Source organism: Pezoporus flaviventris, unplaced genomic scaffold, assembly GCF_033815535.1.
Source record: "Pezoporus flaviventris isolate CSIRO_AGI_PZ_B2104156 unplaced genomic scaffold, CSIRO_AGI_Pfla_v1 ptg000001l, whole genome shotgun sequence".
Classification (NCBI taxonomy): Eukaryota; Metazoa; Chordata; class Aves; order Psittaciformes; family Psittacidae; genus Pezoporus; species Pezoporus flaviventris.
The window spans coordinates 52,436,134-52,456,607 of NW_026892549.1; the positions used below are offsets into that span (position 1 = coordinate 52,436,134).

At 39.1% G+C, this 20,474-nt stretch overlaps 1 protein-coding gene across 1 annotated transcript in view; it reads left to right on the forward strand.

Annotated features, from left to right (window-relative positions):
• CALCRL (calcitonin receptor like receptor) overlaps positions 1–20,474 on the forward strand; it is a 67,984-nt gene that overhangs the window by 42,754 nt on the left and 4,756 nt on the right. The window contains exons 5-12 of the mRNA XM_061457831.1: positions 3,435–3,547; positions 4,549–4,640; positions 10,022–10,148; positions 11,573–11,726; positions 12,952–13,012; positions 13,149–13,215; positions 18,880–19,098; positions 19,475–19,516. Coding sequence (XP_061313815.1) covers positions 3,435–3,547; positions 4,549–4,640; positions 10,022–10,148; positions 11,573–11,726; positions 12,952–13,012; positions 13,149–13,215; positions 18,880–19,098; positions 19,475–19,516 — 875 coding nt within the window. The remainder of the gene's footprint in view (positions 1–3,434; positions 3,548–4,548; positions 4,641–10,021; positions 10,149–11,572; positions 11,727–12,951; positions 13,013–13,148; positions 13,216–18,879; positions 19,099–19,474; positions 19,517–20,474) is intronic.

A 20,474-nucleotide genomic window follows, 5' to 3' on the forward strand; every position in this document is an offset into this window, starting at 1 on the left:
AATAGTTAGGGTTTAAAAGGACATTAATTTCATCTAGTTCCAGTCCGCCTGCCATGGGCAGGGACAACTGTCACTAGACCAGGATGCTCAAGGTCCTGTTTAACCTGGCCTTGAACACTGCCAGGAATGGGGCACTCACAGTGTCCTTAAGCAGCCTGTTCCAGTGCCTCTCCACTCTCACAGTAAAGAATATTTTCTTTATACCCAACCTAAATCTCTACTTCCTAAGTTTGAACCCATTGCCCCTTGTCCTATTTCTACAGTCCCTGATGAAGAGTTCCTCACCAGCATCCTTGTAGGCCCACTTCAGATACTGGAAGGCTGCTATGAGGTCTCCACACAGCTTCTCTTCTCCACACTGAACAGCCCAAGTTTTCTCAGCCTCTCTTTGTATGGGAAGTGCTCCCAGCCCCCTTATCATCCTCGTGGCTTCCTCTGGACTTGCTCCAACAGCTCCATGTCCTTTTTATGTTGGGGACACCAGAACTGCACACAGTACTATGTGTAGAAGGGGAGAATCACCTCCTTCAACCCGCTGATCATGCTCCGTGTGATGTGGCACAGGACACAGTTGGTTTATGGGCTGCAGGCACACTGCTGGCTCATGTTCAGTTTCTCATTGACCAGCACCCCCAAGTCCTTTCCCTTTATCACAACTGACAAATTAGTGTTGTGTGTTTTGGTGTTTTTTTTTTTTTTGGTTGGTTGGTTTTTTTTGTTGTTGTTGTTTTTTGGTTTTTGGTTTTGTTTTTTGGTTGGTTGGTTGGTTTGTTAGTATTTTCTCTGAAATATCTCCTTGCAGAATTCTGGAGACTATGACATGTAAGTTGAAATTAGGTCAGTTTTTGTCCTCCTGGAGAGCTCTCTTAACAGGCAGGCAGAAGTATGACTTACTCTTTGTCCTGGGTTCAGCAGTAGCAGTCATTTTTCCCCTTCTTGGTAGCTGATGCAGTGCAGTGTTTTGACTTTCGGCCTGGGAACAGAGCTGATAGTGATGTTTTGGTTTGGCCAAGGACTTTGTGAGCCTCATGCTCTGCCAGGGGGGAGGGGAAGACAGGAGGAAGCAGAGACAGGACACCTGACCCAAACTGACCAAAGAGGTATTCCATACCACAGCACGTCATGCCCAGGATGTAACTGGGAGTTAGCTGGAAGGGCTGGGAGTCTGCAGGGTTGGAGGAGGTATCGGTTGGAGCTTGGTCGGGCTTGGGGGGCGAGTTATCGGTCAGCTGGTGCTGAGGTGTTGTATTCTCTTCCCTTGTTATTTCCTTTATCATTATTATCATTGGTGGTAGCAGTAGTGATTTGTGTTATACCTTAGTTACTAAACTGTTCTTATCTCAACCCGTGGGAGTTTCATTCTTTCGATTCTCCTCTCCGTCCCCTCCGGGAGTAGGGGGAGGGAAAGAAGGGGGGGGGAGTGAGTGAACGAATTACCTGACTCGGTTTAAACCACGACAGTTCTTTTTGGCGCCCAACGTGGGGCTCGAAGGGTTGAGATAACGACAGATCTGACCAGATTAATAGTCACTCGTCACAATGACGATTTATTGGCTCTCAGAGTTGTTTCTCTTGATCTCACAGCTTCAGAATGTTGTAACTTACGTAGAGCCGGTATTTGCTGTGTTAGTGTTTATCAAGTGTGGGGCCTGGGCTAAGGTTCTCGTCTCACTGTGCTTTATGGCAATGGCTTGTAATACGGGCGGGCTCCAGCAGCAGGGCGGGACGGACGTGGCCGTGGACTTGTACCTGGCCGTCCGGCTGCTCTTCACCGTCCTGGCCCTCACCCTACTCTCCATCTTCGTGAGGCTGCGGGGAGCTGAGGGGGAGCGGCCCCGGGAGCCGGCGGCAGCCGAACCGGCCCGGGAGAACGGCCCCGGGGACCAAGCGGCGGCGGGAGCGGGGCCGGAGGCCGCGAGGGGACGGCTGCCGGTGGAGGAGGTCGGGGCGGTCGAGGAGCGGAAGGAGGCGGCTGCCGAGCAGCGGGAGAAGGTGGCGGAGTAGCCGAGCCCCGCGGAAGAGCCGAGCCCGGTGGCCGAGCCCAGCCCCGCGGAGGAGCCGAGCCCCGCGGCCGAGCCGAGCCCCGCGACGGCCGAGAGCATTCCCCGGAAGCCGTCCGCCGAGCCCCAGGAGGATGCAGGAGACCACGCAGCATTTCCCAGCAAGGCAGAGGAGGAAGAGCTGGACTCAGGAAAAGAGAAGCTGGTGGTGGGAGAGCCGGCAAGCACAGCAGCTGCACCAGCCCCAGTGACAAGCACAGCAGCTACACCAGCCCCAGTGACAAGTACAGCAGCATCGTTTGAGAGTTCTGAAGGTTTTGAATGGCCTTTGGGTACCCTTGGGACCTGCCTGCTGATCGTGACGGGGATCAGCATGTTGGCACACATACAGGCTGTGTTCTACCCACAACCATTTTGTCTGATCTCAAAAGTTAAGCAGAGTCAGGTTTGGGTCTTGTCTGGGGTTAGACAACAATATAGGGAGACCAAGAGATTTTCCCCAAGGCTGGACAGTCATGAGTGGCAGGGTGTGTGGGACAGTATGGGCAAGTATCTAGTCCACTGGGCCCCTCCAGTGCTTTGGAAGCATCGGAGATGGAAGGCAGCTGTATGGAGTCCCCAGCAACAAGCTGCAGAAACTGCTGAAGGGGACAGTGAATTATTTTAAGCCTGGTGGGCCCATGGCACTTCAGGCCATCAGAGCAGAAATGCAACGTAGAGATGGACTCATGATCAAGGGGTGGACTTAACAATGGACACTATTGCCCAGGTTATTCACGAGTGTGAACACTGCACACAGTCTCTCCTGCTCCTGCTACCTCAGTTTAGCAGTAGAAACTGACAGGAGCTTCTCCCACAAAATAATCTTTTTCTGTTTCTGTAGGGCTAAGCTTTGTACCTGTAAGCATGTGGAAAATGTCACAGACTTCCACTCTTGCATCTTCCTGCTTCATTTCGTATTCTCAGGGTCTTTTCATTCCTCCTTCTATTGACGATAGAAATCATTATGTAGTCACAGTTTTCCAGTTTGGTTCTTGAGCAGTTTCTCTGTTGATGTTTTCTTGCCTGTTCAGTTCTAATTTGCAGTGGTAGGATGCCAGATGTCAGTTTAGATCTTGGATGATAAGCTGTTTAAATATTTTTCTCACTTCATCTGATAGTTCTTGAGCAGTTGGTTTGGTGTATTTTGATATTTACTGGCTTGGAGGCAGGAAAGCTGTTTATTTTCTGAAGAAAAACACATCATCAGTTTCTCTTGCTAAGCAAAAGCAATGGTCTCTAGTTTCTCAGAATTCATAGTAACAAGCAATGTCTCGTCATATAAACAAAGCTGTCATTTGTTTGCCAGTCTTTCTTCATTAGATACTAGGCCTCGGGAGGTAGAACTTCAGTGCTGACTCTTGTGTTTTTCTTCTATTTCCATCTTCTTTGTAGAAAAGGTTACGAAGATCTGTGATCCAAGTGGGAATTGGTTTAGACACCCAGAAAGCAACAGGACGTGGACAAACTATACCCAGTGTAATATCTATACACATGAAAAAGTGAAGGTAGGAAAGGAGTGAATGCAAGTTCCTAGTGTCAAGAAACTGATCTGAAAGATTGCACAAGTTCAAAACTCAAATGGCGACAGAGTTGATGCAAAATCAGAATGCAAAAAGAAAAAAGTATGTTGAATAAAAAGGGTGAATTGTGCTAGACTTAGAAAAAAACCTTCCAAATCACCTGCTTTGTGTTTTACAGCTGATCTCAGGTGCTTGAGTAATACGATAATTTTTTAATGTCATTTTAATGTGTGCATACTCATATTTGTCTAGGTCATCCACAGCCATCTACTGGTAGAGCAAAAGTGCATGCCAGTAAGAGCAGACCTTTACATTTTACTCTGTAAATTTGAAGTAGGTGCAAGTTCAGCAGAACTGCAGGCTTGCACATCTGTGGAAGATGTGCTGACTGCATGAGTTTGTCCAACTAAGTTATGGTAGCAGATTTTCAGTAGGTGCACAACCAGAGCTTTGTTTGAGATTAATACATCTTCAAGGGTTTGTTTCCTGTTTTATGTTGGGTGGTTTTTTGTGGTGTTTTGTGTGTTTTTTCTTTTTGGGGGTTTTGAGGTTTTTTTTGTTTTTTTCCCAACCAAAGCAGAGCCAATATCTTTTTTTTTTACAAAGTAAAAAATATTATTTTTTTTTACAGAGTTGGCAAACTGTAGTTGACTGGATTCCCCACAGGACCTTTGGAGGCCAAAGGGAGGCAAATTATGAGGAATGTTAGATACTTAGAAAAAAATATAGCCGTATGTGTTAGAAACCTGACGTCTTAACCCTGAGTTCTGGTGATTATTTCAGCAAATGTGTTGTGTGTCCTATAAAAAAGAGATTTTAGCAAGATGCTGATTTCCAGGATTCTAGACTTTGCTCATCATTCTCTGTAATGTTTTTATTAATCCTATTATAGTTCTTTTATATGCAGAACAGATGTGTAAGTATGTGCTTTATCAGCAATAGTTCTGTATGCATCACAGGTGCTTGCTTTTGTTCTTATGTTGCAGACTGCTCTGAACTTGTATTACTTGGCTATCATTGGACATGGTCTTTCAATTACATCACTTCTGATTTCTCTTGGCATATTCTTTTATTTTAAGTAAGTATACTTAAAATTCTTTGCCAAATATCAGTGGTTGCAAAAATCCTAGTTTCAGTACTTTGAAACAGTAGCCATTCCAATGAAATTAGAAGGAGCAAGAAGGCAAAGAGTAGGTGTATTGCTTTGGTGAACATTATAATGTGATAAAATCTTAGGTTCCTTTAATGGAAACCTAAAATCCTAAATCTGCAAATCAAAAACTGTAGAATATATTGAAAATAGGAAGTGGGAAAATGGAAAAAAAGAAAAAGCTTGCCTTTTTGGGGTTTAGGTTTGGGGTTTTGTTGCTGTAGTTTTGGTGATGGCTGTGGGTTTTTTTTTAATAAATAAGTTGTGGTGTGGATATGCCAAGCATCATTCAAACAAAAGAACAAATGAAAACCAAAATACTGATGATTTATGATAGGTACAGTAATATTGCAAAGTAGGTACACATAAAATGCAATAAACTCCCATAGGAATGGGAATAATAAAAATAATCTTGAGTTTTTATTCACCACATTATCTCTGTGGCAGTTATGTCATATCCATTTTCTAACATTATTTTACCTTTCTGAAAGTGAGCTATGTATCACCACTGTCACAACAACTTGTAATATAATGCACATATCCTTAAAACTAAATAATCTTATTACTTGTGAACTTACTTTTCTTTAACATGAAAGATCCCTTGTGGTTGGTTGGTTTTTTTTTTGAAGAAGTTCATGAGGTTTTGTAGAAGGGTGAAACCAGGAATGTTGCCACATGGGCGGAGCTGAGAGAGACAAGTTATCTCTGCTAAATGCTGCACTGCACAGTGTAGGCTTTCCTTGCTAACTGCATAGTTTAAGCATTTCTGCATTGTTTTTTATTGGCTAATTTAGATCTGCTCTATGGTTTTACTTGTTTAATGCTGTACTCTACTGTCTCACTCAATCTTTTACTTTGCCTCTAACATTTAAATATGAATAGAACATATGCTAGCTACTGTGGGGCTAGCTCTCATGCTCTGGACTTTGATTAGGTAAGAGTAGCAAAAGAGTGACAAAAGGTATTTTGTCAAAAATACTTTTGTCAAAAAGTATTTTATCAGGTCCTTTTTAGTTGCACATAGCGTTTCCAATTTAGGTATCCATCATTTCCCCAGGTTCTGGAACATTTCCACTAATCCCCAGCAAACCAGTCCTTCCACTTTATAAAGTCTCTTTATGAAATCGTAGTATTCAAAATGACTTTTCAGCTTTTTCTGACTTCTTTCCATGAGGATCATGTTCATGAGAACAAACTAAAACATTTGGGTTTTTTTAATCAGTTTATATGCATATGACTTTTAAAAACAATAATTACCATTTTCAAATTCGCTTTACCTCCATGAAATCAACAAGTGAAATGGCTCTTAGTTCTTATAAAAAGCTGTATTTTGCATTAAAAAGTCTATACTGTTGCTATGAATGTCACAAGTTTAACAGACTAAGTATATAATGTGACAGGAAAAATGTTTTGACAGACTTCTCAGGAGAAAACAAAAAGATTTGGAATGTAAGGTTTTAAAATTTCAGACAGTAAAGCATGATATTTCTGTACTATAACATGAAAACCAAGCCATTTTCATCTTGGCCTTCTGGCATTTGCTGCAAAAGCAGGTGATCTGCTTTGCAACCCTTATTACTATGTCATGTTTGTCTAGCCTTACCACGTTTTTTTTTTCTCCCTCTGGTAGAAGGGTCATTTCTCCTCAGAGAACTACATGGAATTAATCCAGACCCACAGACCACATTTTCTAGACTGTGGTTATGTTGGGATATAAAAGGAAATTACAAAATTTAAAGGAAGCTAAAGGAAGTTCTCTACAAGCTGTTCTCTTGGGATGTAGAGTTCCTATAAAGTATTTTTAGTACCAGAAGGATATTTAAGGGTCTAGATTAATACCAGGATGTATTATGTATCAGCTGAAGCTTGTATAATTATTCATAGCTTTAACAGGTGGGCGCTTTTTTGCTTTTTTAGCCTTTTTTTTTTTTGCTGTTGTGTGGGGGTGCCTTTGAACTTCTCATGTATCAAAAAAATTTATTCTGTTAGTCAGTTGATAGTTTCCAGATGATATTTGCTTGATTGCTGACCACCATTAGAATATCTTTAGGTTTGACTGGAAAGGTGGTACCTGTTCCCAGAAGAAAACAAAGATGTTTTTTCAAATATCTTCAGATTTTCAAATGCTTTCTTTTTTTTCTTTTTTTTTAATAAGATTAAGCCAGTTTTGTGAATTATTTTTTATTTAATTTGAAATTCTCTCTTTTCTTTAGAAAACTGCCTCATTGGAAATAACTTGTCCAGTTTGTCACTTGTGTTCCCCAGGTGGATTGGAATTTTGTTTAATAGCATAAAATGGGCTATAAACTTGGAATTCTGATCTTCCTCTCTGAAAAGTCATCTGTGAGACATAAAAAAAAAAAAAAAAAAAGTAACTTCTTGCAGTTGTCTCTGCTTTCTTTTTCTGCTACATCCTCTAGGTCATACATGTGCTTATTATAAAATGTTACGTTAAAATAGTTCTATAGTTTATATAAAGAAAAGGAAAAAAAAAAATCCAAGGCAACAGAAATCCTAAACCCAGGGAATTCAGAGGAAGGGGAGCTATAATTTGAAGGATGGCCCCCAACCTGAACAAATCCCAAACCAAGCAAACAAAAAAAGCCCACCTGAAATAAAGGAGTAGGAGTTGTTGATCAAGCATCGTGTCAAATCGCATGGGAGCACTCACAGAGGATAGCCATGCTATGCTAAAAGAGTGGGCAAACAACCGAGTGATTGATAGAGAGATTGGAGGTTCCCAAGTCACTGAAAGTTAATTTTGGCTGAACGGGTAATTCCCTTAGGTGCATATGTGGATGCCACTGGTTGAATTTTGCAGTATATGAATACCTTAAGAATTTAGATCTCGAGCATATCTGAAATTTTGAAAATGTTACTTTGGGGGGGGGGTGGGGAGAGGTATTGCAGACCTGATATTTTCCCTAATATGTCCAAGACATATAGGAGTCAAAATAGGAAGGGAAATAAGTAAATTAGCAGGAAGTCTGGTGGTTGTTTTTTTTTTTACTGCACATGGTTTAATCCAGAGGTAGATAATTCAAATGCTCTTAGATCATAATTATGAGAATTAAGTGGTTAAAGGATATTATGTCGTTATGAGAAAATAGTCAGAAAGAGGAATATAGGAAGAGGAACACGAGAGGGAGGGTGGGGAGGTTTAGGAAAAGATACTTTTGTTACCAAAAGCAGTCTTCATTTTTAAATGTCATCAGTCTTGCTTCCTTGTTTCTTGTCTTGTGATCCTTTCAGTCCTTTTCTGCAGGGGTGGAGGTGGTTGTGCATGGGCGTGTTTGAATACTCAACAGGAACAGCTGCTGGATGACCCTGAGAGATGGCCCCATTAGCTGTGTGTGCTTTTCCTTGCCTGCCTGCGCACTGAGTCTTTTAACAATAAGGAGACAGAATTCCAGAGTTCTTCAGGACTTTACACAAAGCCCTTAGCTGGAATCTGGTGTCACCTCTCCTTTTGTATATAAGTCATATAGGAAGGAAAAGACCTTACGAAAATACATTTTCAGAACACATAAAAATCTGCATATTTTAGTAGTCAAAGCTATATGTGTTTGGGGCATTAAAACTAAAAGAATAAAAAGCCTAATGGAATGTACTTTATCACTTAATTCAAATCTAAGCGTGTGTTCTGTAATTTGAACAATTTTTCTTTCTCATTTTCTTCAGGCAAGCAACACTTGGCAAACAGAGGTTTGACTAGGGTAGTGCCTTGTGCTGCATGGCAGCACTGGTTTCTAGAGTCATTTCCTTCCCCCATGTTTAGTGGAATGAGGCTTAGAATGTCTGAGGGCTCCAAGGCTTGACTTGCACAAACTCTGCCTGATACATGGTATTGTACTGTCCATATCTGAGTGTACTCCATGTGTCTGTGGGGTGCTTCATATATTCTTTGTGTAATAGTTGTGAAGAATGCAGCTAAGCAGTGCAGCATCCTCTATAGCCAGTATTTTTTTAGCATCTCTCTTGTTCAGTGGGATTGTTCTGTTTCTTGTTTTCTGTCATGTTCTCAACAGTTTTCAGTATACTCCTCCAGCTTTCATGACTGTTCTTAATCTGCATTTCTCTATTAAAATACAAATTTCTTCTCCCTCCTGCCTTCTCAAATTAAAATTTAATTATCAGTGTCCATAGTTTATCTGATCTTCCAGTCATGCTGTTTGAAAAGGCTAGACAATTTAGACTTGTCCCATGCTGACCTTCTCAATGTACTTCTAATTGCTCTAACAGTGAAGAGCAGTTGCATGTGTGATAGATACTACTCCTCCAGTTATTTTGTCAATCACCTGCACTCTGTGGTGCTGGCTGCTAAATGTAGGTAGGTAGGTGTGGTTATAAAGAGCAGGCTCCCTGCAGCAGAGGCTTCAGTAGATCTTTCTCCAGATTTAAAATGAGTGTTTTCTGAGAGTGTCTTTTTATAACAAAATAGATTTTACTTGCTCTTTTGGGAGCTTTGAGCATCAAGGTTTACTATCCCAATGATCAGAATTGTCCGTATACCCATACAGTCTTTCTGTCTTTTTTTGTGTTTGCCTATAAAGCTGAATTTCTTTTAAAAAACTCGAATGAGAAGCACTCCTGCCTCTTGGAATGGCAGTAATTCAGACGTGTTTTCTCTGGTATGGCAGATAAACAGAAATTTGGTGTGTTCAATTTCCAGTATTGTTTAATATTACTGATACTCTGCTTAAAAAAAAAACAAAACAAAAAACAAACAACAAACCAGTTTCTTAAATTTTATTGCAAGATTAAAGGCAAACCTTGAAAATTAGCACAATTAAATTCAGTTAGATAGTGCATTTTATAATTGCTTATATACTGTTTCTGACTGGGTTGTATACAAAAGTCAGTAGAACATTTGTGTTATATTACTTATTTGGATATTTTTCCAGTTATAAAATCAAGGAAGGAAAATGGCACGAATACGAGTAATAAGAAAAAATATCCTCAAAACATGTTAGGTTTGGGTAAATGGAAATGCAGGGTAAGAGAGCTTCCTCAAAGATATAAATCTTCTGAAATATGTTACATTACTGCTATTCAGATGTTTTTTAGATTGCCACTGCAAAACAGGTCTGTCCCTGTGAACACGCTGAAACTGAATGTACTTCACTTTGCCTTTTGTTGGTATTGAAGGGAAAGTGTTACCTCTGACATCATTCTATTAAATTTAGACTGTAGCTTAAGAGAGGGTTGATAATAAAATAAAGAGCTCTAGTATTCAAAATTTCAGGGTGCCCCCAAGTACACAGCACTGTACCCCTGGGTATTCATTTGTTCTTGTTTCTCTTTTCTAGGAGCTTGAGTTGCCAAAGGATTACCCTGCACAAAAACCTGTTTTTCTCTTTTGTTTGCAACTCGGTTGTAACAATAATTTCACTGACTGCAGTTGCCAACAATCAGGAGTTGGTTGCAACTAATCCAGTAAGTGAAAGTATATTTGGCAGCCTTATTGATTTGTCTGTGAGCAACATGGAAGAGATGAGACGTGAATAGTTGACAAAATGTTGTATATAGTGAGATTAAAATGTTTAGTAAAGATGTGTCCATGTTATGTACTGCAACAGATGTCTAACAATGATTTGGGCATTCCACATTTGTAGTTTTGAAACAGTATAGAAACACTCTAAGAGACGGAGCACGCTGACCTGCTTTTCTGAGTTTCTACAAGTACCTTTTGGACTGATACAACTGTAAGAAAGTAGCCTGTTCTAGATGATCTCAGTGAGGTTATAGTAGTTCAATTCACCAAGGAAGGGCAGTTAAGAAAAAGCATTGCTGTGTATTTTGAAACTATATGCTACTTTCCTATGGCTTTAACTTTGCCATCTTCAGTTTGAAAGAATCAGTTTTGTTGGGTTTTTTTTTGTGTGAAAGGAGGTGTCACTCACCATTATATTCCAAAAGTAAAAGCAAAATAAAAACCTCATCCATTTGGATCTGATTTTTTTTTTTGCACCCCCCCCCCCATCATTTCCTGATGAATTTATACTGGGTAAATGTGAATCAGAGTCTGAAAATTACATGCATAGGTAAACAAATCCCTAATTATGACCTTATTTTAATTTAGGCCTGGAAGATAAATTCAAATTCTATGAAAGTTAGGGCAAAACTCCAGAAGCTTAATCGAGTAAAAAGATAAATTCTCTTTCTCCTGTAAAACCTCATCCAAGTGCTGGAAAACAAATCCACTGTGTCTAAATCTGCGGATTAGCTATTGCTTCTTTTTCACAACTTCGCAGTAAATTGTTTTTTAACATTTCAATTGAAGAACATCTTTTGAATGAAGCTAAATACAAATATATGCCAACAAGAGAGGTTCTTCTCAACTTGTGCTCAGTTGAGAAGAACTATACTGCTCCTGCTATGACTAGGTTAAAGTTGGAAGTATCATGAGCATTTTAAAAACATAATTTATTCTCTGGAGTAGCTATATGTTGTGATTGGTGAAATTTTAGAGGGAATTACCTTTATCAAAATACATTTTTCTTTGTGTGTTTACCATCAGATAATTTAAGGATTCCCTGCTGATTGGAATGGCTAAGTGTGGCAATCTTTGCAATAAGGGAAAATATCATTCCTCTCTCTGCCATCATGCTTGAGGATCTTGAGGTCCTCATATTTGAATAATAAAAATACAGACTCATTCACCACTTTTATTGTCACCATAAAGAATGGAATTGTAATACCATGAAGATTTTACTAAACAAAAATAAAAATAAATGTAGTGAAAAAGAGAATAAACATTGAAATTTAACTTGAACAGTATTTTTTACCATTTTGCAAATAAAGCTCTTGCAATTTTTGCAACTTGAACATTAATATTGTACTCTGCTTTTTTTCTGCAGCTTAGTTGCAAAGTGTCACAGTTCATCTACCTGTACCTGATGGGTTGCAACTACTTTTGGATGCTGTGTGAAGGCATTTACCTGCACACTCTCATTGTGGTGGCTGTTTTTGCTGAGAAACAACACTTGATGTGGTATTACCTTCTTGGCTGGGGTATGCGATTTTGCATTCTATGTTTTCAGGCCAGAGCAATCTCTTCCTCCTTTTCATGAGAATTAAAACCTGTTTACTTTGCTTCTCTGAGCTGGTAGCTTTGAACAATGATGACCCCCTTCTTTGTCTGTGGTGTTTCAACAGGCTTAGAATTATGAATGTAGGAAGTTACATGTACTTCAGTCTTTGCTGAAAGAGAGATTATGAGTTTCTGGAGTCAGGAAGTGACTCCTCCTTTGTGTAGAGAAAAGAGTCTCCTATTATAAAAAAGACATTAAGAAGTAATTATTCATTGTTCTTCATGTCGAAGATGTTTATTCAGGAATGAATGTTTGTTTTTAGAGAAGTCTTGCCATGTCTTGGGTGGAGGGTCATAACTGAGTTAGAGATGGCCAAGGATTTATTTTTCCAGCAGTTCCATTTGACCTGTATTGTTCACTAAACAAATACAAAATAGCTGTAGCTGAAAATCTCAAGAAATATCAGTATCAAAACTAACAAGCCAAACCTGGTCATTTCAGATAATGCACAACAGCACATTCACAAAGTGCAAGTGAGGGCTTTCTCATTAGCCTCAGTATATTGGCGCATTCAGCTATAACATGACTTGGTACCCAGGTAGTTGTCCCACTACAAACACACCTGAGATGTAGTTAAAAGATGATAGGTGCACAGCAACTTCTGAAAACGTCAGAGTGTCAAGGACCGCACATAATTAACTTGTGTATTCTTTTAAAATTTTTAATTTTACCTGATTTCCAGAGTCTGATTTCAAATTTGTTTTGCAGGTGACTTTGTTTTCTGTACACCTAGCAAGTATCAACATTGTTTATCATACCGTTAAAGCTCTGGTCATGTGTACTTTTAGTCATGTGGTCATGTGTCATTTTTAGTACTACTGCCCATTTAGCATATTGCATACTGCAGTCTGAAAAATGTCTGTGTTAATGAAGATTGATTAATGCATTCTAAATCGTAATTTGATTTGCTTTTTCTTTCTGTTCATTGGTACGGATTTCCTTGGAAAGACGGTGGGAGTAAGGTTTCATACACCCCTCAGGAAGAAATCTGAGAAAATAGATATTGTACTGGGACTTATTACATTAGTTGCTCTGCAAGTATATAGTTTGGATGAGGTGAAAGTGCAAAAGACACCAGAAAGAGATGCAAGATGTAGTTATTAGTCAGCTTTGCATATGAAGAAAACATTGATTTTTCTTCACAGGTTTTCCACTGATTCCTGCCTGCATACATGCCGTTGCTAGAAGCTTATATTATAATGACAAGTAAGTAGCATCTCAGCTTGCTTTGCAAAACTTTATTTGCTTTAAGGGGAGAAAAAGGAATACAAGAGATAATAATATGCCAAATGTTTGTTGGTTTTTTTGTTTTGTTTTTTTTTTTCTTGTTTGTTTTGTCTAGTTGCTGGATCAGCTCTGATACTCATCTGCTGTACATCATCCATGGCCCTATTTGTGCTGCTCTGCTGGTAGGCATTTTTCAGATAATAATTTTTCTTACTTGTTTTCTGGGTGTTCTTCATGGCCTTATAAAGTTGGTGATAGTCTAAAGCTCAAATTTAGAGGTCGCTGTCATTCGCAGGACCTCTCACTTAAGCCAGAAGGTGCCTTAGGCACACAGGATTTGTAAGTCTTCACCTTATTAAGGAGCTGTACCCCTCGTCCTTTGGGAAACTCAGATTTTACAATATTAGCTATCATTCCACTTAAATGCTAGTGACAAGGAAAGATTAAATATTACCTAGAGTACTACATTTAAATCCTTCCTTTAGCTGAGAATGCTTTCTCATTGCCCAGGCCATTTGCCAGGTTGACCTTATTGCAAGCATCCAGACTAGATGCTACCAGACTTGGATCTCACTGAGGCTCAGAAAGAGCGTTCTTGAAGGTCAGGACTGATTGGGAGTGGGAGTACAGGATGGATTTAAATTGGAGCAGGCTCTTGGGAAAGAACCAGTGGAAATAATTTTGTATCTCTGATTGCCCCGGTTCTGATATTAATCTAGCAGTGTGTGCTTTGGCCATTGGGGTATTGCAACACCTCTGATTTATTAGTCCTCATGAACCCGGAGCGCAGTGTTCAGTCTTACGCTCCAAGTTAATGCCAACTCTCTTACACGAATGTTTGCTGCTGAAAACAGTAAATTCTAGGTAATTGAAGACAGTATAAAAATCAGTGTTGTACTTCAGTTATGAAGATTAACTTATATAATTCAGTTAATAGATTATTGCTAAATAAATGGGTGCGTAATAGAAGATACTAATATGTACCCTTTTATACAACTATCAGCATAACTAATATCTGTGAATGCAAAATATAGAAAATGCTGCAGTGTAGAGGCAGACCAGAATTAGCTGCTGTATATTACAGCCATCTCTTTTATTGTAACGAAACTTCAAGCTTATTTGGCCAAAGTATTGTATAGTGTCTGGTGACCTTTCTTATGGCTTTTCAGTTCATGCAGGGAAATGCATTAAAATTAAAACATTAAGTAACTTACTTTACTAAGAAATAAAGCATTAAGAAGTAATTTCAGTTTCTGACCTACGTGAACTTTCCCTTCTGTTAAATTGTTAATGAGTATCTGTCTGCACGGAGAATATTCTTGAAAGACCACTGTGTAAATCCTGTTGGTCTTGTGACTCCCATTTTCATTCACAGTTAAATTGGCTAGTGAACGTGTATTTTGAAGACTGCTTTGGTATTATGACACACCTGCACAGGAAGCCAAAGGCAGTCCCCATGAAATTACTGTGATTTCATGGGCAGCCCCCATGAAATTACTGGACCTTGGGATGTGATAATATCTTGTCCTGTTAGTCAGGTCTGCCGTGTGTTCATATAAAGACATTTTAACTAGTGCTATAATCTGCAAATTTAAACCAGTTCTAAATCCTTTCAATTTTTCTTCTCTCTAATTTAACAGAAGGTGGAATCCTGTTTTCACAGAAAGGAATAGGGATGTTTTTCTTACTGCCATGGTGCTGTATATCACCCAGAAAATATATGTTATTCTGCATTGTTTTGTGGGGGGTTATGTTCTTTGCCCAGATGTCTCTTCACAGATATATCATTTAAGTTAAAGCTGAAATATAATTCATATTAGTCAGAGCTTGCTTAAATAATAACAGAAAAATTAATAACAGAAAAATTTGTGCAGAAGTATGAGACTATACCACCCTCCATGAAGTGACTCTGGTTTAGGATGCAAGATCATTTTCTTCTTCCAAGTGATGGCTTCCATAAAGTCACAGTGAAAACAGCAGCAAGGCTACTGCTGGTTTCAGATGTACTGGATTAATCCCAAACCATCAAGTCTGCTTTCCATTCAAGGCAGCACTAAGAATGTCCTTTGATTTTCCTGGCAGCATAATAATCACCTCTGTGGGGTTGGTATGGGAATCGGCATCTGTTCTCTTTGCAATTTACAAGTATGTATACCTTTGACTTTCCTATATTTGTTCATGAGCTGTCTTGAAGGCATTTCTCTTGGATTTTTCTTGCCTCAGTATAATCAGTAAATTTATTTGAAAAGCATGTAGGAATAACAAGGGTTAAACACAGCTATACATCTCGCCTGTGATGTGAAAGTAATTTAAAGGAGTTGCTTTCCTTTATGGTAAGAAAACAAAAAAAATTGAATATGTCATTCCAAAAGGACAAGCCAGTGATAAAGACATGAGATGAAATGCATGCATTTAGGCTTTGTGAACAGAACCCTCATTTGCTTAAGCAGCTTGCTTGCCAGATACAATTTCCACATTTTACTAAGCATGACCTGCTTTAGTAGACTGAAAATTGGATAACTAGGGAGAAGACACTTTCTATTTGCAGGAGCAAGATCTCAAAGAATATGAAGAGGACTGTCAAGTGGGTGCCAGGAAGAATTGTCAGAAGCTAATGGGAATTTAACTCCTGTACATCACTAAAAATCCTACAATTGCATAAAGTTAACAATAATGCTGCTTTTATGGTCCCTGTTATTACATAACTGTGGTCACATCCCTGCCAAAGAAACTGGAAATGAGAGCAGACATAGGTTGCATTTTTGATTGGAATAGTCTTCAGTTGACCATTTAACTACAACTGTTTGCCTAAGCAACCACAATTAACTAGTATTAGAGGGAAACAGTAGAGGGTGATAGTTTTAATGCTGAACAAATACTGATCAAAATGGAGGGGGTGAAAAGGCAATAGGTTTGAACTTTAGTGGAAGCAGCAGTGATTTCACTGTAGGTTTCAGATGTGCTGGTGCACTAGTGATTTAGTTTGCATTGGTGCCACTGAAAGAGTAGATTTTGATCTAGTTATGCCATTATTTATATAAAACTACAGGGATGTTGATTTTGCCCTGTAATAATGCAGTGTATTGGTGTCTTCATTGACAGACTTTCATAGATGCAAACTCTTAGCAGAAGAGGTGAGTATACTCAGCAAACGTGTTCTAGAAGGGAGTTCAGGAGATTTTAGCTTCGTTACTGACCAATTTAATGACTTTAAGCTGGACTCTGGTACAAGACATAGCAGTTTAGAAGTTGAATGCTTAGCATGCATATATCCAGCCTTGGCAATGTCCACAGGCCAGATATAAAACATATCTTCATGAGCATATACAGGTGTTCTGCCCAAGCAAGCGAGGCTTAAGCAGGCTAAGATCTGAAGCTATGTAACTGTATTAAAAGCTAAGCAATGACTACCAGCTTGTATCTAGAAATATCTGAGCTTTTTGAGCAAAGAATGGTCTGTTTATATCATCCTAAGGAGGAATTTAAACAGAATTTAAACCTACATGCTAATAAGGATTACCATACTGCTTAGCACAAACTCGGTGTGGAGGAAAGCAGAAATATCAGGGACTTGAGGACAGTTTAATGCAAGAACTGCAGCAACCGCTGACTTACAAGGCCAGTGGAGTTCACAGCCACTCTTAAGGCAGAACCTAAACTCTACTAACTTCCCAGTACAGGCACTAGCATTTCTTTTTATCTAGGACTGCCTTCTGTGCCTTTGCTTCCATTTTTGTTCATTTGCCTGGTTCAATTTTCAGGTCACTGTGGAGCTGCCAGTATTTTACTCTCTGTTCATACTGCAGCTAACACAACAGGCTCCTTTGGGGCTTTCCAAGCCATCACAGTCAATTTGATGATAATATACATGTGAGTAGTTTCACTGGCCTACTTTTGCTTAAATGTAAAAACTCTACTCACTGCCTTGCTAAAATCAAGACCTGTTTTCTTCACTTTAATTAAAAATTCAGTTCATCCTGATCTCACTATATTTTTGTGACAGAAGAGATACTCATCAAAAATTGATGCTGCATACTCTTACGGACACTCATAGTCATCTCAACTCTGTCCTCTGCTTTGCCTCATCCCTCTATACCCTTTTCCCTAATATTTCTTTTCAAACTCTGCGTGTTGGTTTTTTTTGGCTTTTTGCTGTGTATGGGTAAGTGGAACAGTTGGAACAATTCTCTGCGATTCAGCATGTTGTAAAAGAAATAGTTTGCTGGGTGATATTTTACACCTGGCTGCTGCTACTTGCATCTTCAGTTAGCATTCAGGTATAGTGTTAGAGGAATTGGCCTTGCTACCAAAGCAGGAGAGGGCTGGAAACTCTAGGTTTGATGTTGAGGTTTGAGACATGTTGATGTTGAACAAGTAGATCTGTGAAGGATTAAATTTAGAAATTGAAGAAGGGCTTATTGTCCATGTGTACTATAGGAAGTTGGATGAGGATCGTGGATTGCATATAATCTAAAGAAATCCCTTGAGAAAGAATCAGAAGACCTTGGATGCTTAAACAATGCTTAAAGGTAGCTGGATACTTCAGGGAAAAATTCATACAGTGGTCTCCTATGTAAAACAATTTCCTGTAAAAATGGTTTAAATAGCATGTAACTAGAATATACATAACATCACATATCTGTCAAGGGCCCCATTGCTGTAACAAATACACAGCTGATTTTTTGTGAAAAAATCAACCAACATGAAAGAACTCTGCCAAGGCTGTGGAAGACCTGGTGACATGCATGGTCTGAAATGGCTTCCCTGTTTGCACTTGGCCTGCTGCAAGACAGATGCCTCCTCCCAGACCAGGGATTCCTAGTCTTTCTAGGAGGGAGTTATCAGTGTCTGCCTGCTGGCTTCTTCACCCAGTCCTCCCTTTTGTCTCTAGATAGCTGTTGGCAGGGACAGTTGTCTGGAAGAAGGGTAGGAGCAGACTCTAGGTCTTTCCCTTCCATGCTGGGTACCCTAAGCAGCAGGGTCTTGACTCTGTGCCCTGGAGTGAGGCAAGGGGACAGACTAAGCTCCAAAGATCTCCTAGCTGTAGTTTCCATAACGGACTGCCACTGCTGCACAGCAGATGAAAGTACAGTGTAACAATCCCTAACATTGCTGTTGCTCTGGTTCCTCACATCCTTAGGCTGTGTGTGTGTGTATATATAAATTTATACATATACACATACACACGTGTGTATGAGTTTTGCTGTTGCTTATGGCAAGTGCTTGCATGTCTGATACAGTCTGCATAGTTGTGATTGCAGTTTAGGATTTATTTTTGCTCAAACTGAATGAACAGATAACACACTGCTGTCAACAAGAAAATCCTATTAAGGCAATGGAAGTAAGCAAGTTTAGCATTCTGCCTGCAATTTTTTTTTTTTCCACGTGTGGGTGCATTTTTTTTCTCTATACTTGCTAAATTCGTATTCAGAAAATATAAAAAAAAAAGTAGGTTTTTGAAGAATCATGTTTAAATACATAGAGGGAAGAGTTCTTCTTGCCCAACCTGAAAAGACAGTAATTTTTCAAAACCTAATCATTGACCTGTGTACTGTTACTGTGATAGCAGAGAGAATGGCACGTGGATTGTTAACACTGGAAGACCAGTGGTTAACTGGATTGACGCTTGGTTAATAAGTTAGAGGAATAGATGTGGATATCAGATGTTAGAACCACATCTCAAGTCACTTTAAGGTGTTCTCAGAGAGTTTTAACTCGTGTTTATTGCACAGTCACAGCGCTGTCCATGCGGTATGAGTTTTCTTCAGTTGTCTAATTTTTTAAAATTACAAACCAGTGTGTGGGATGATTTTTCAGACCTTCAGTTTCACTTCCTTTTCCAACAGGTGAATCTTTTCTTCCTGCTAAATATCGTTCGTGTTCTTATAACAAAGCTAAAAGACACGCACAAGGCAGAATCCAACCTGTACATGAAAGCAGTGAGAGCTACCCTGATCCTTGTCCCTCTGCTTGGTATTGAGTTTGTCCTGTTTCCATGGCGACCAGAAGGCCGTATTGCCGAGGAAGTGTATGACTATGTGATGCACATCCTTATGCATTATCAGGTAGGAAGCATTAAACAGGTTTTGCTTACTTGAGCTAGGTAGCAGCTGGCATGCGAAGCAAATAAAAGAAATGATTGTGTTATTTTCATTTTTAAAGACATTCATGCAATATTATTATGAATAGCTTGAACTTTCTCATTCTTCTGAATTTTAATTTATTAAAAGGATAGAAACATCATGGTTAATAGTTGGCCCAAGACCTTTTAGTAGTGAATGTCTAGAAATAATTTACTAAGTTTAGATTCATACTGCACGGTTTTTTGCTACGTGTAGCTGAATTTTATCAGAAACCCATAATTCTCTCTAACCCTGTATGCATGTAAAAAAATCCTATATGCATGTGAAATAATGCAGAACCTTTATTTTTGTTTTACAGGGTCTGCTGGTGGCTACAATCTTCTGCTTCTTTAATGGAGAGGTAGAGTAATAACTTTTGATATAAATTTATAACACTTTTTATATATATTTGGTGTTTCACCAATTAAGGAGATGGTAATTTTATTTTCTAAGTCTAAATTTGTCAAGTAAAAAATAAGTAAATAAGTATCTGGCTGCCAAGAGCAGAGCATGGGAAAGACAGTGCCATCATTTGTGGCATCATTAAATACTGTAGGACTGACTCTCTTTTGCTGAGCGATCTGTATGCCTCTCGATTATATAAGGAATTGAAGACACTTGTCACTTCGATATAAATTCTCAATAAATATCATATAAAAGTGAAATCTAGTTCACAATCCAGAAGGTATGTTTGTCTATGTCAGAAGCTATTAGCCTGGAGAATCAGTGTATAGGTCTTTCTGCAGACCTATTAGAACATATTGCAAACATGCTGGTGTGCTCATGTTATGACAGCTCTTTAGAAGAATTTTAGGCTGAAGTTTGGAAAATTTTTCCCTCACAGATGAAAAATACAATTAAAAAAATCAAAGCTCATTGTGCTTGAGTCATAAATGTGCGTTGATTAAGAAGTGCACTTTTAAGTAACTATCATTAGTCAGTTCCAAGAACAAACTTCTTTATTCTTATGTTAAAGGACCGTGCCATGTTTCCTATGGGTACTGATCCTGATGAAGCTAACAAGCACTGCTTTTATCTTGAATAGGTCAAGGTCTTGGAGTACACACAGTGACTTTCCTCTAGCAACTCTTGTCACTAAGGTGTAGAGAGAACAGGACTTCACAGTGTCAGAGATCGAAATGGTAGAAAGGCTAAAAGATACATATACAAAATCGTTAATATGACTTTTGCTTGCAAAAAAACCCCAAACAACCCCAAAACAAGTAAACAGAAACCCTCCACCAGAAAAACTAGCTGGTTCTTTTTCAACACTTTTGGCAGAGGAACAGTTACAGTCGTACACTTATTCCTACCCGTCT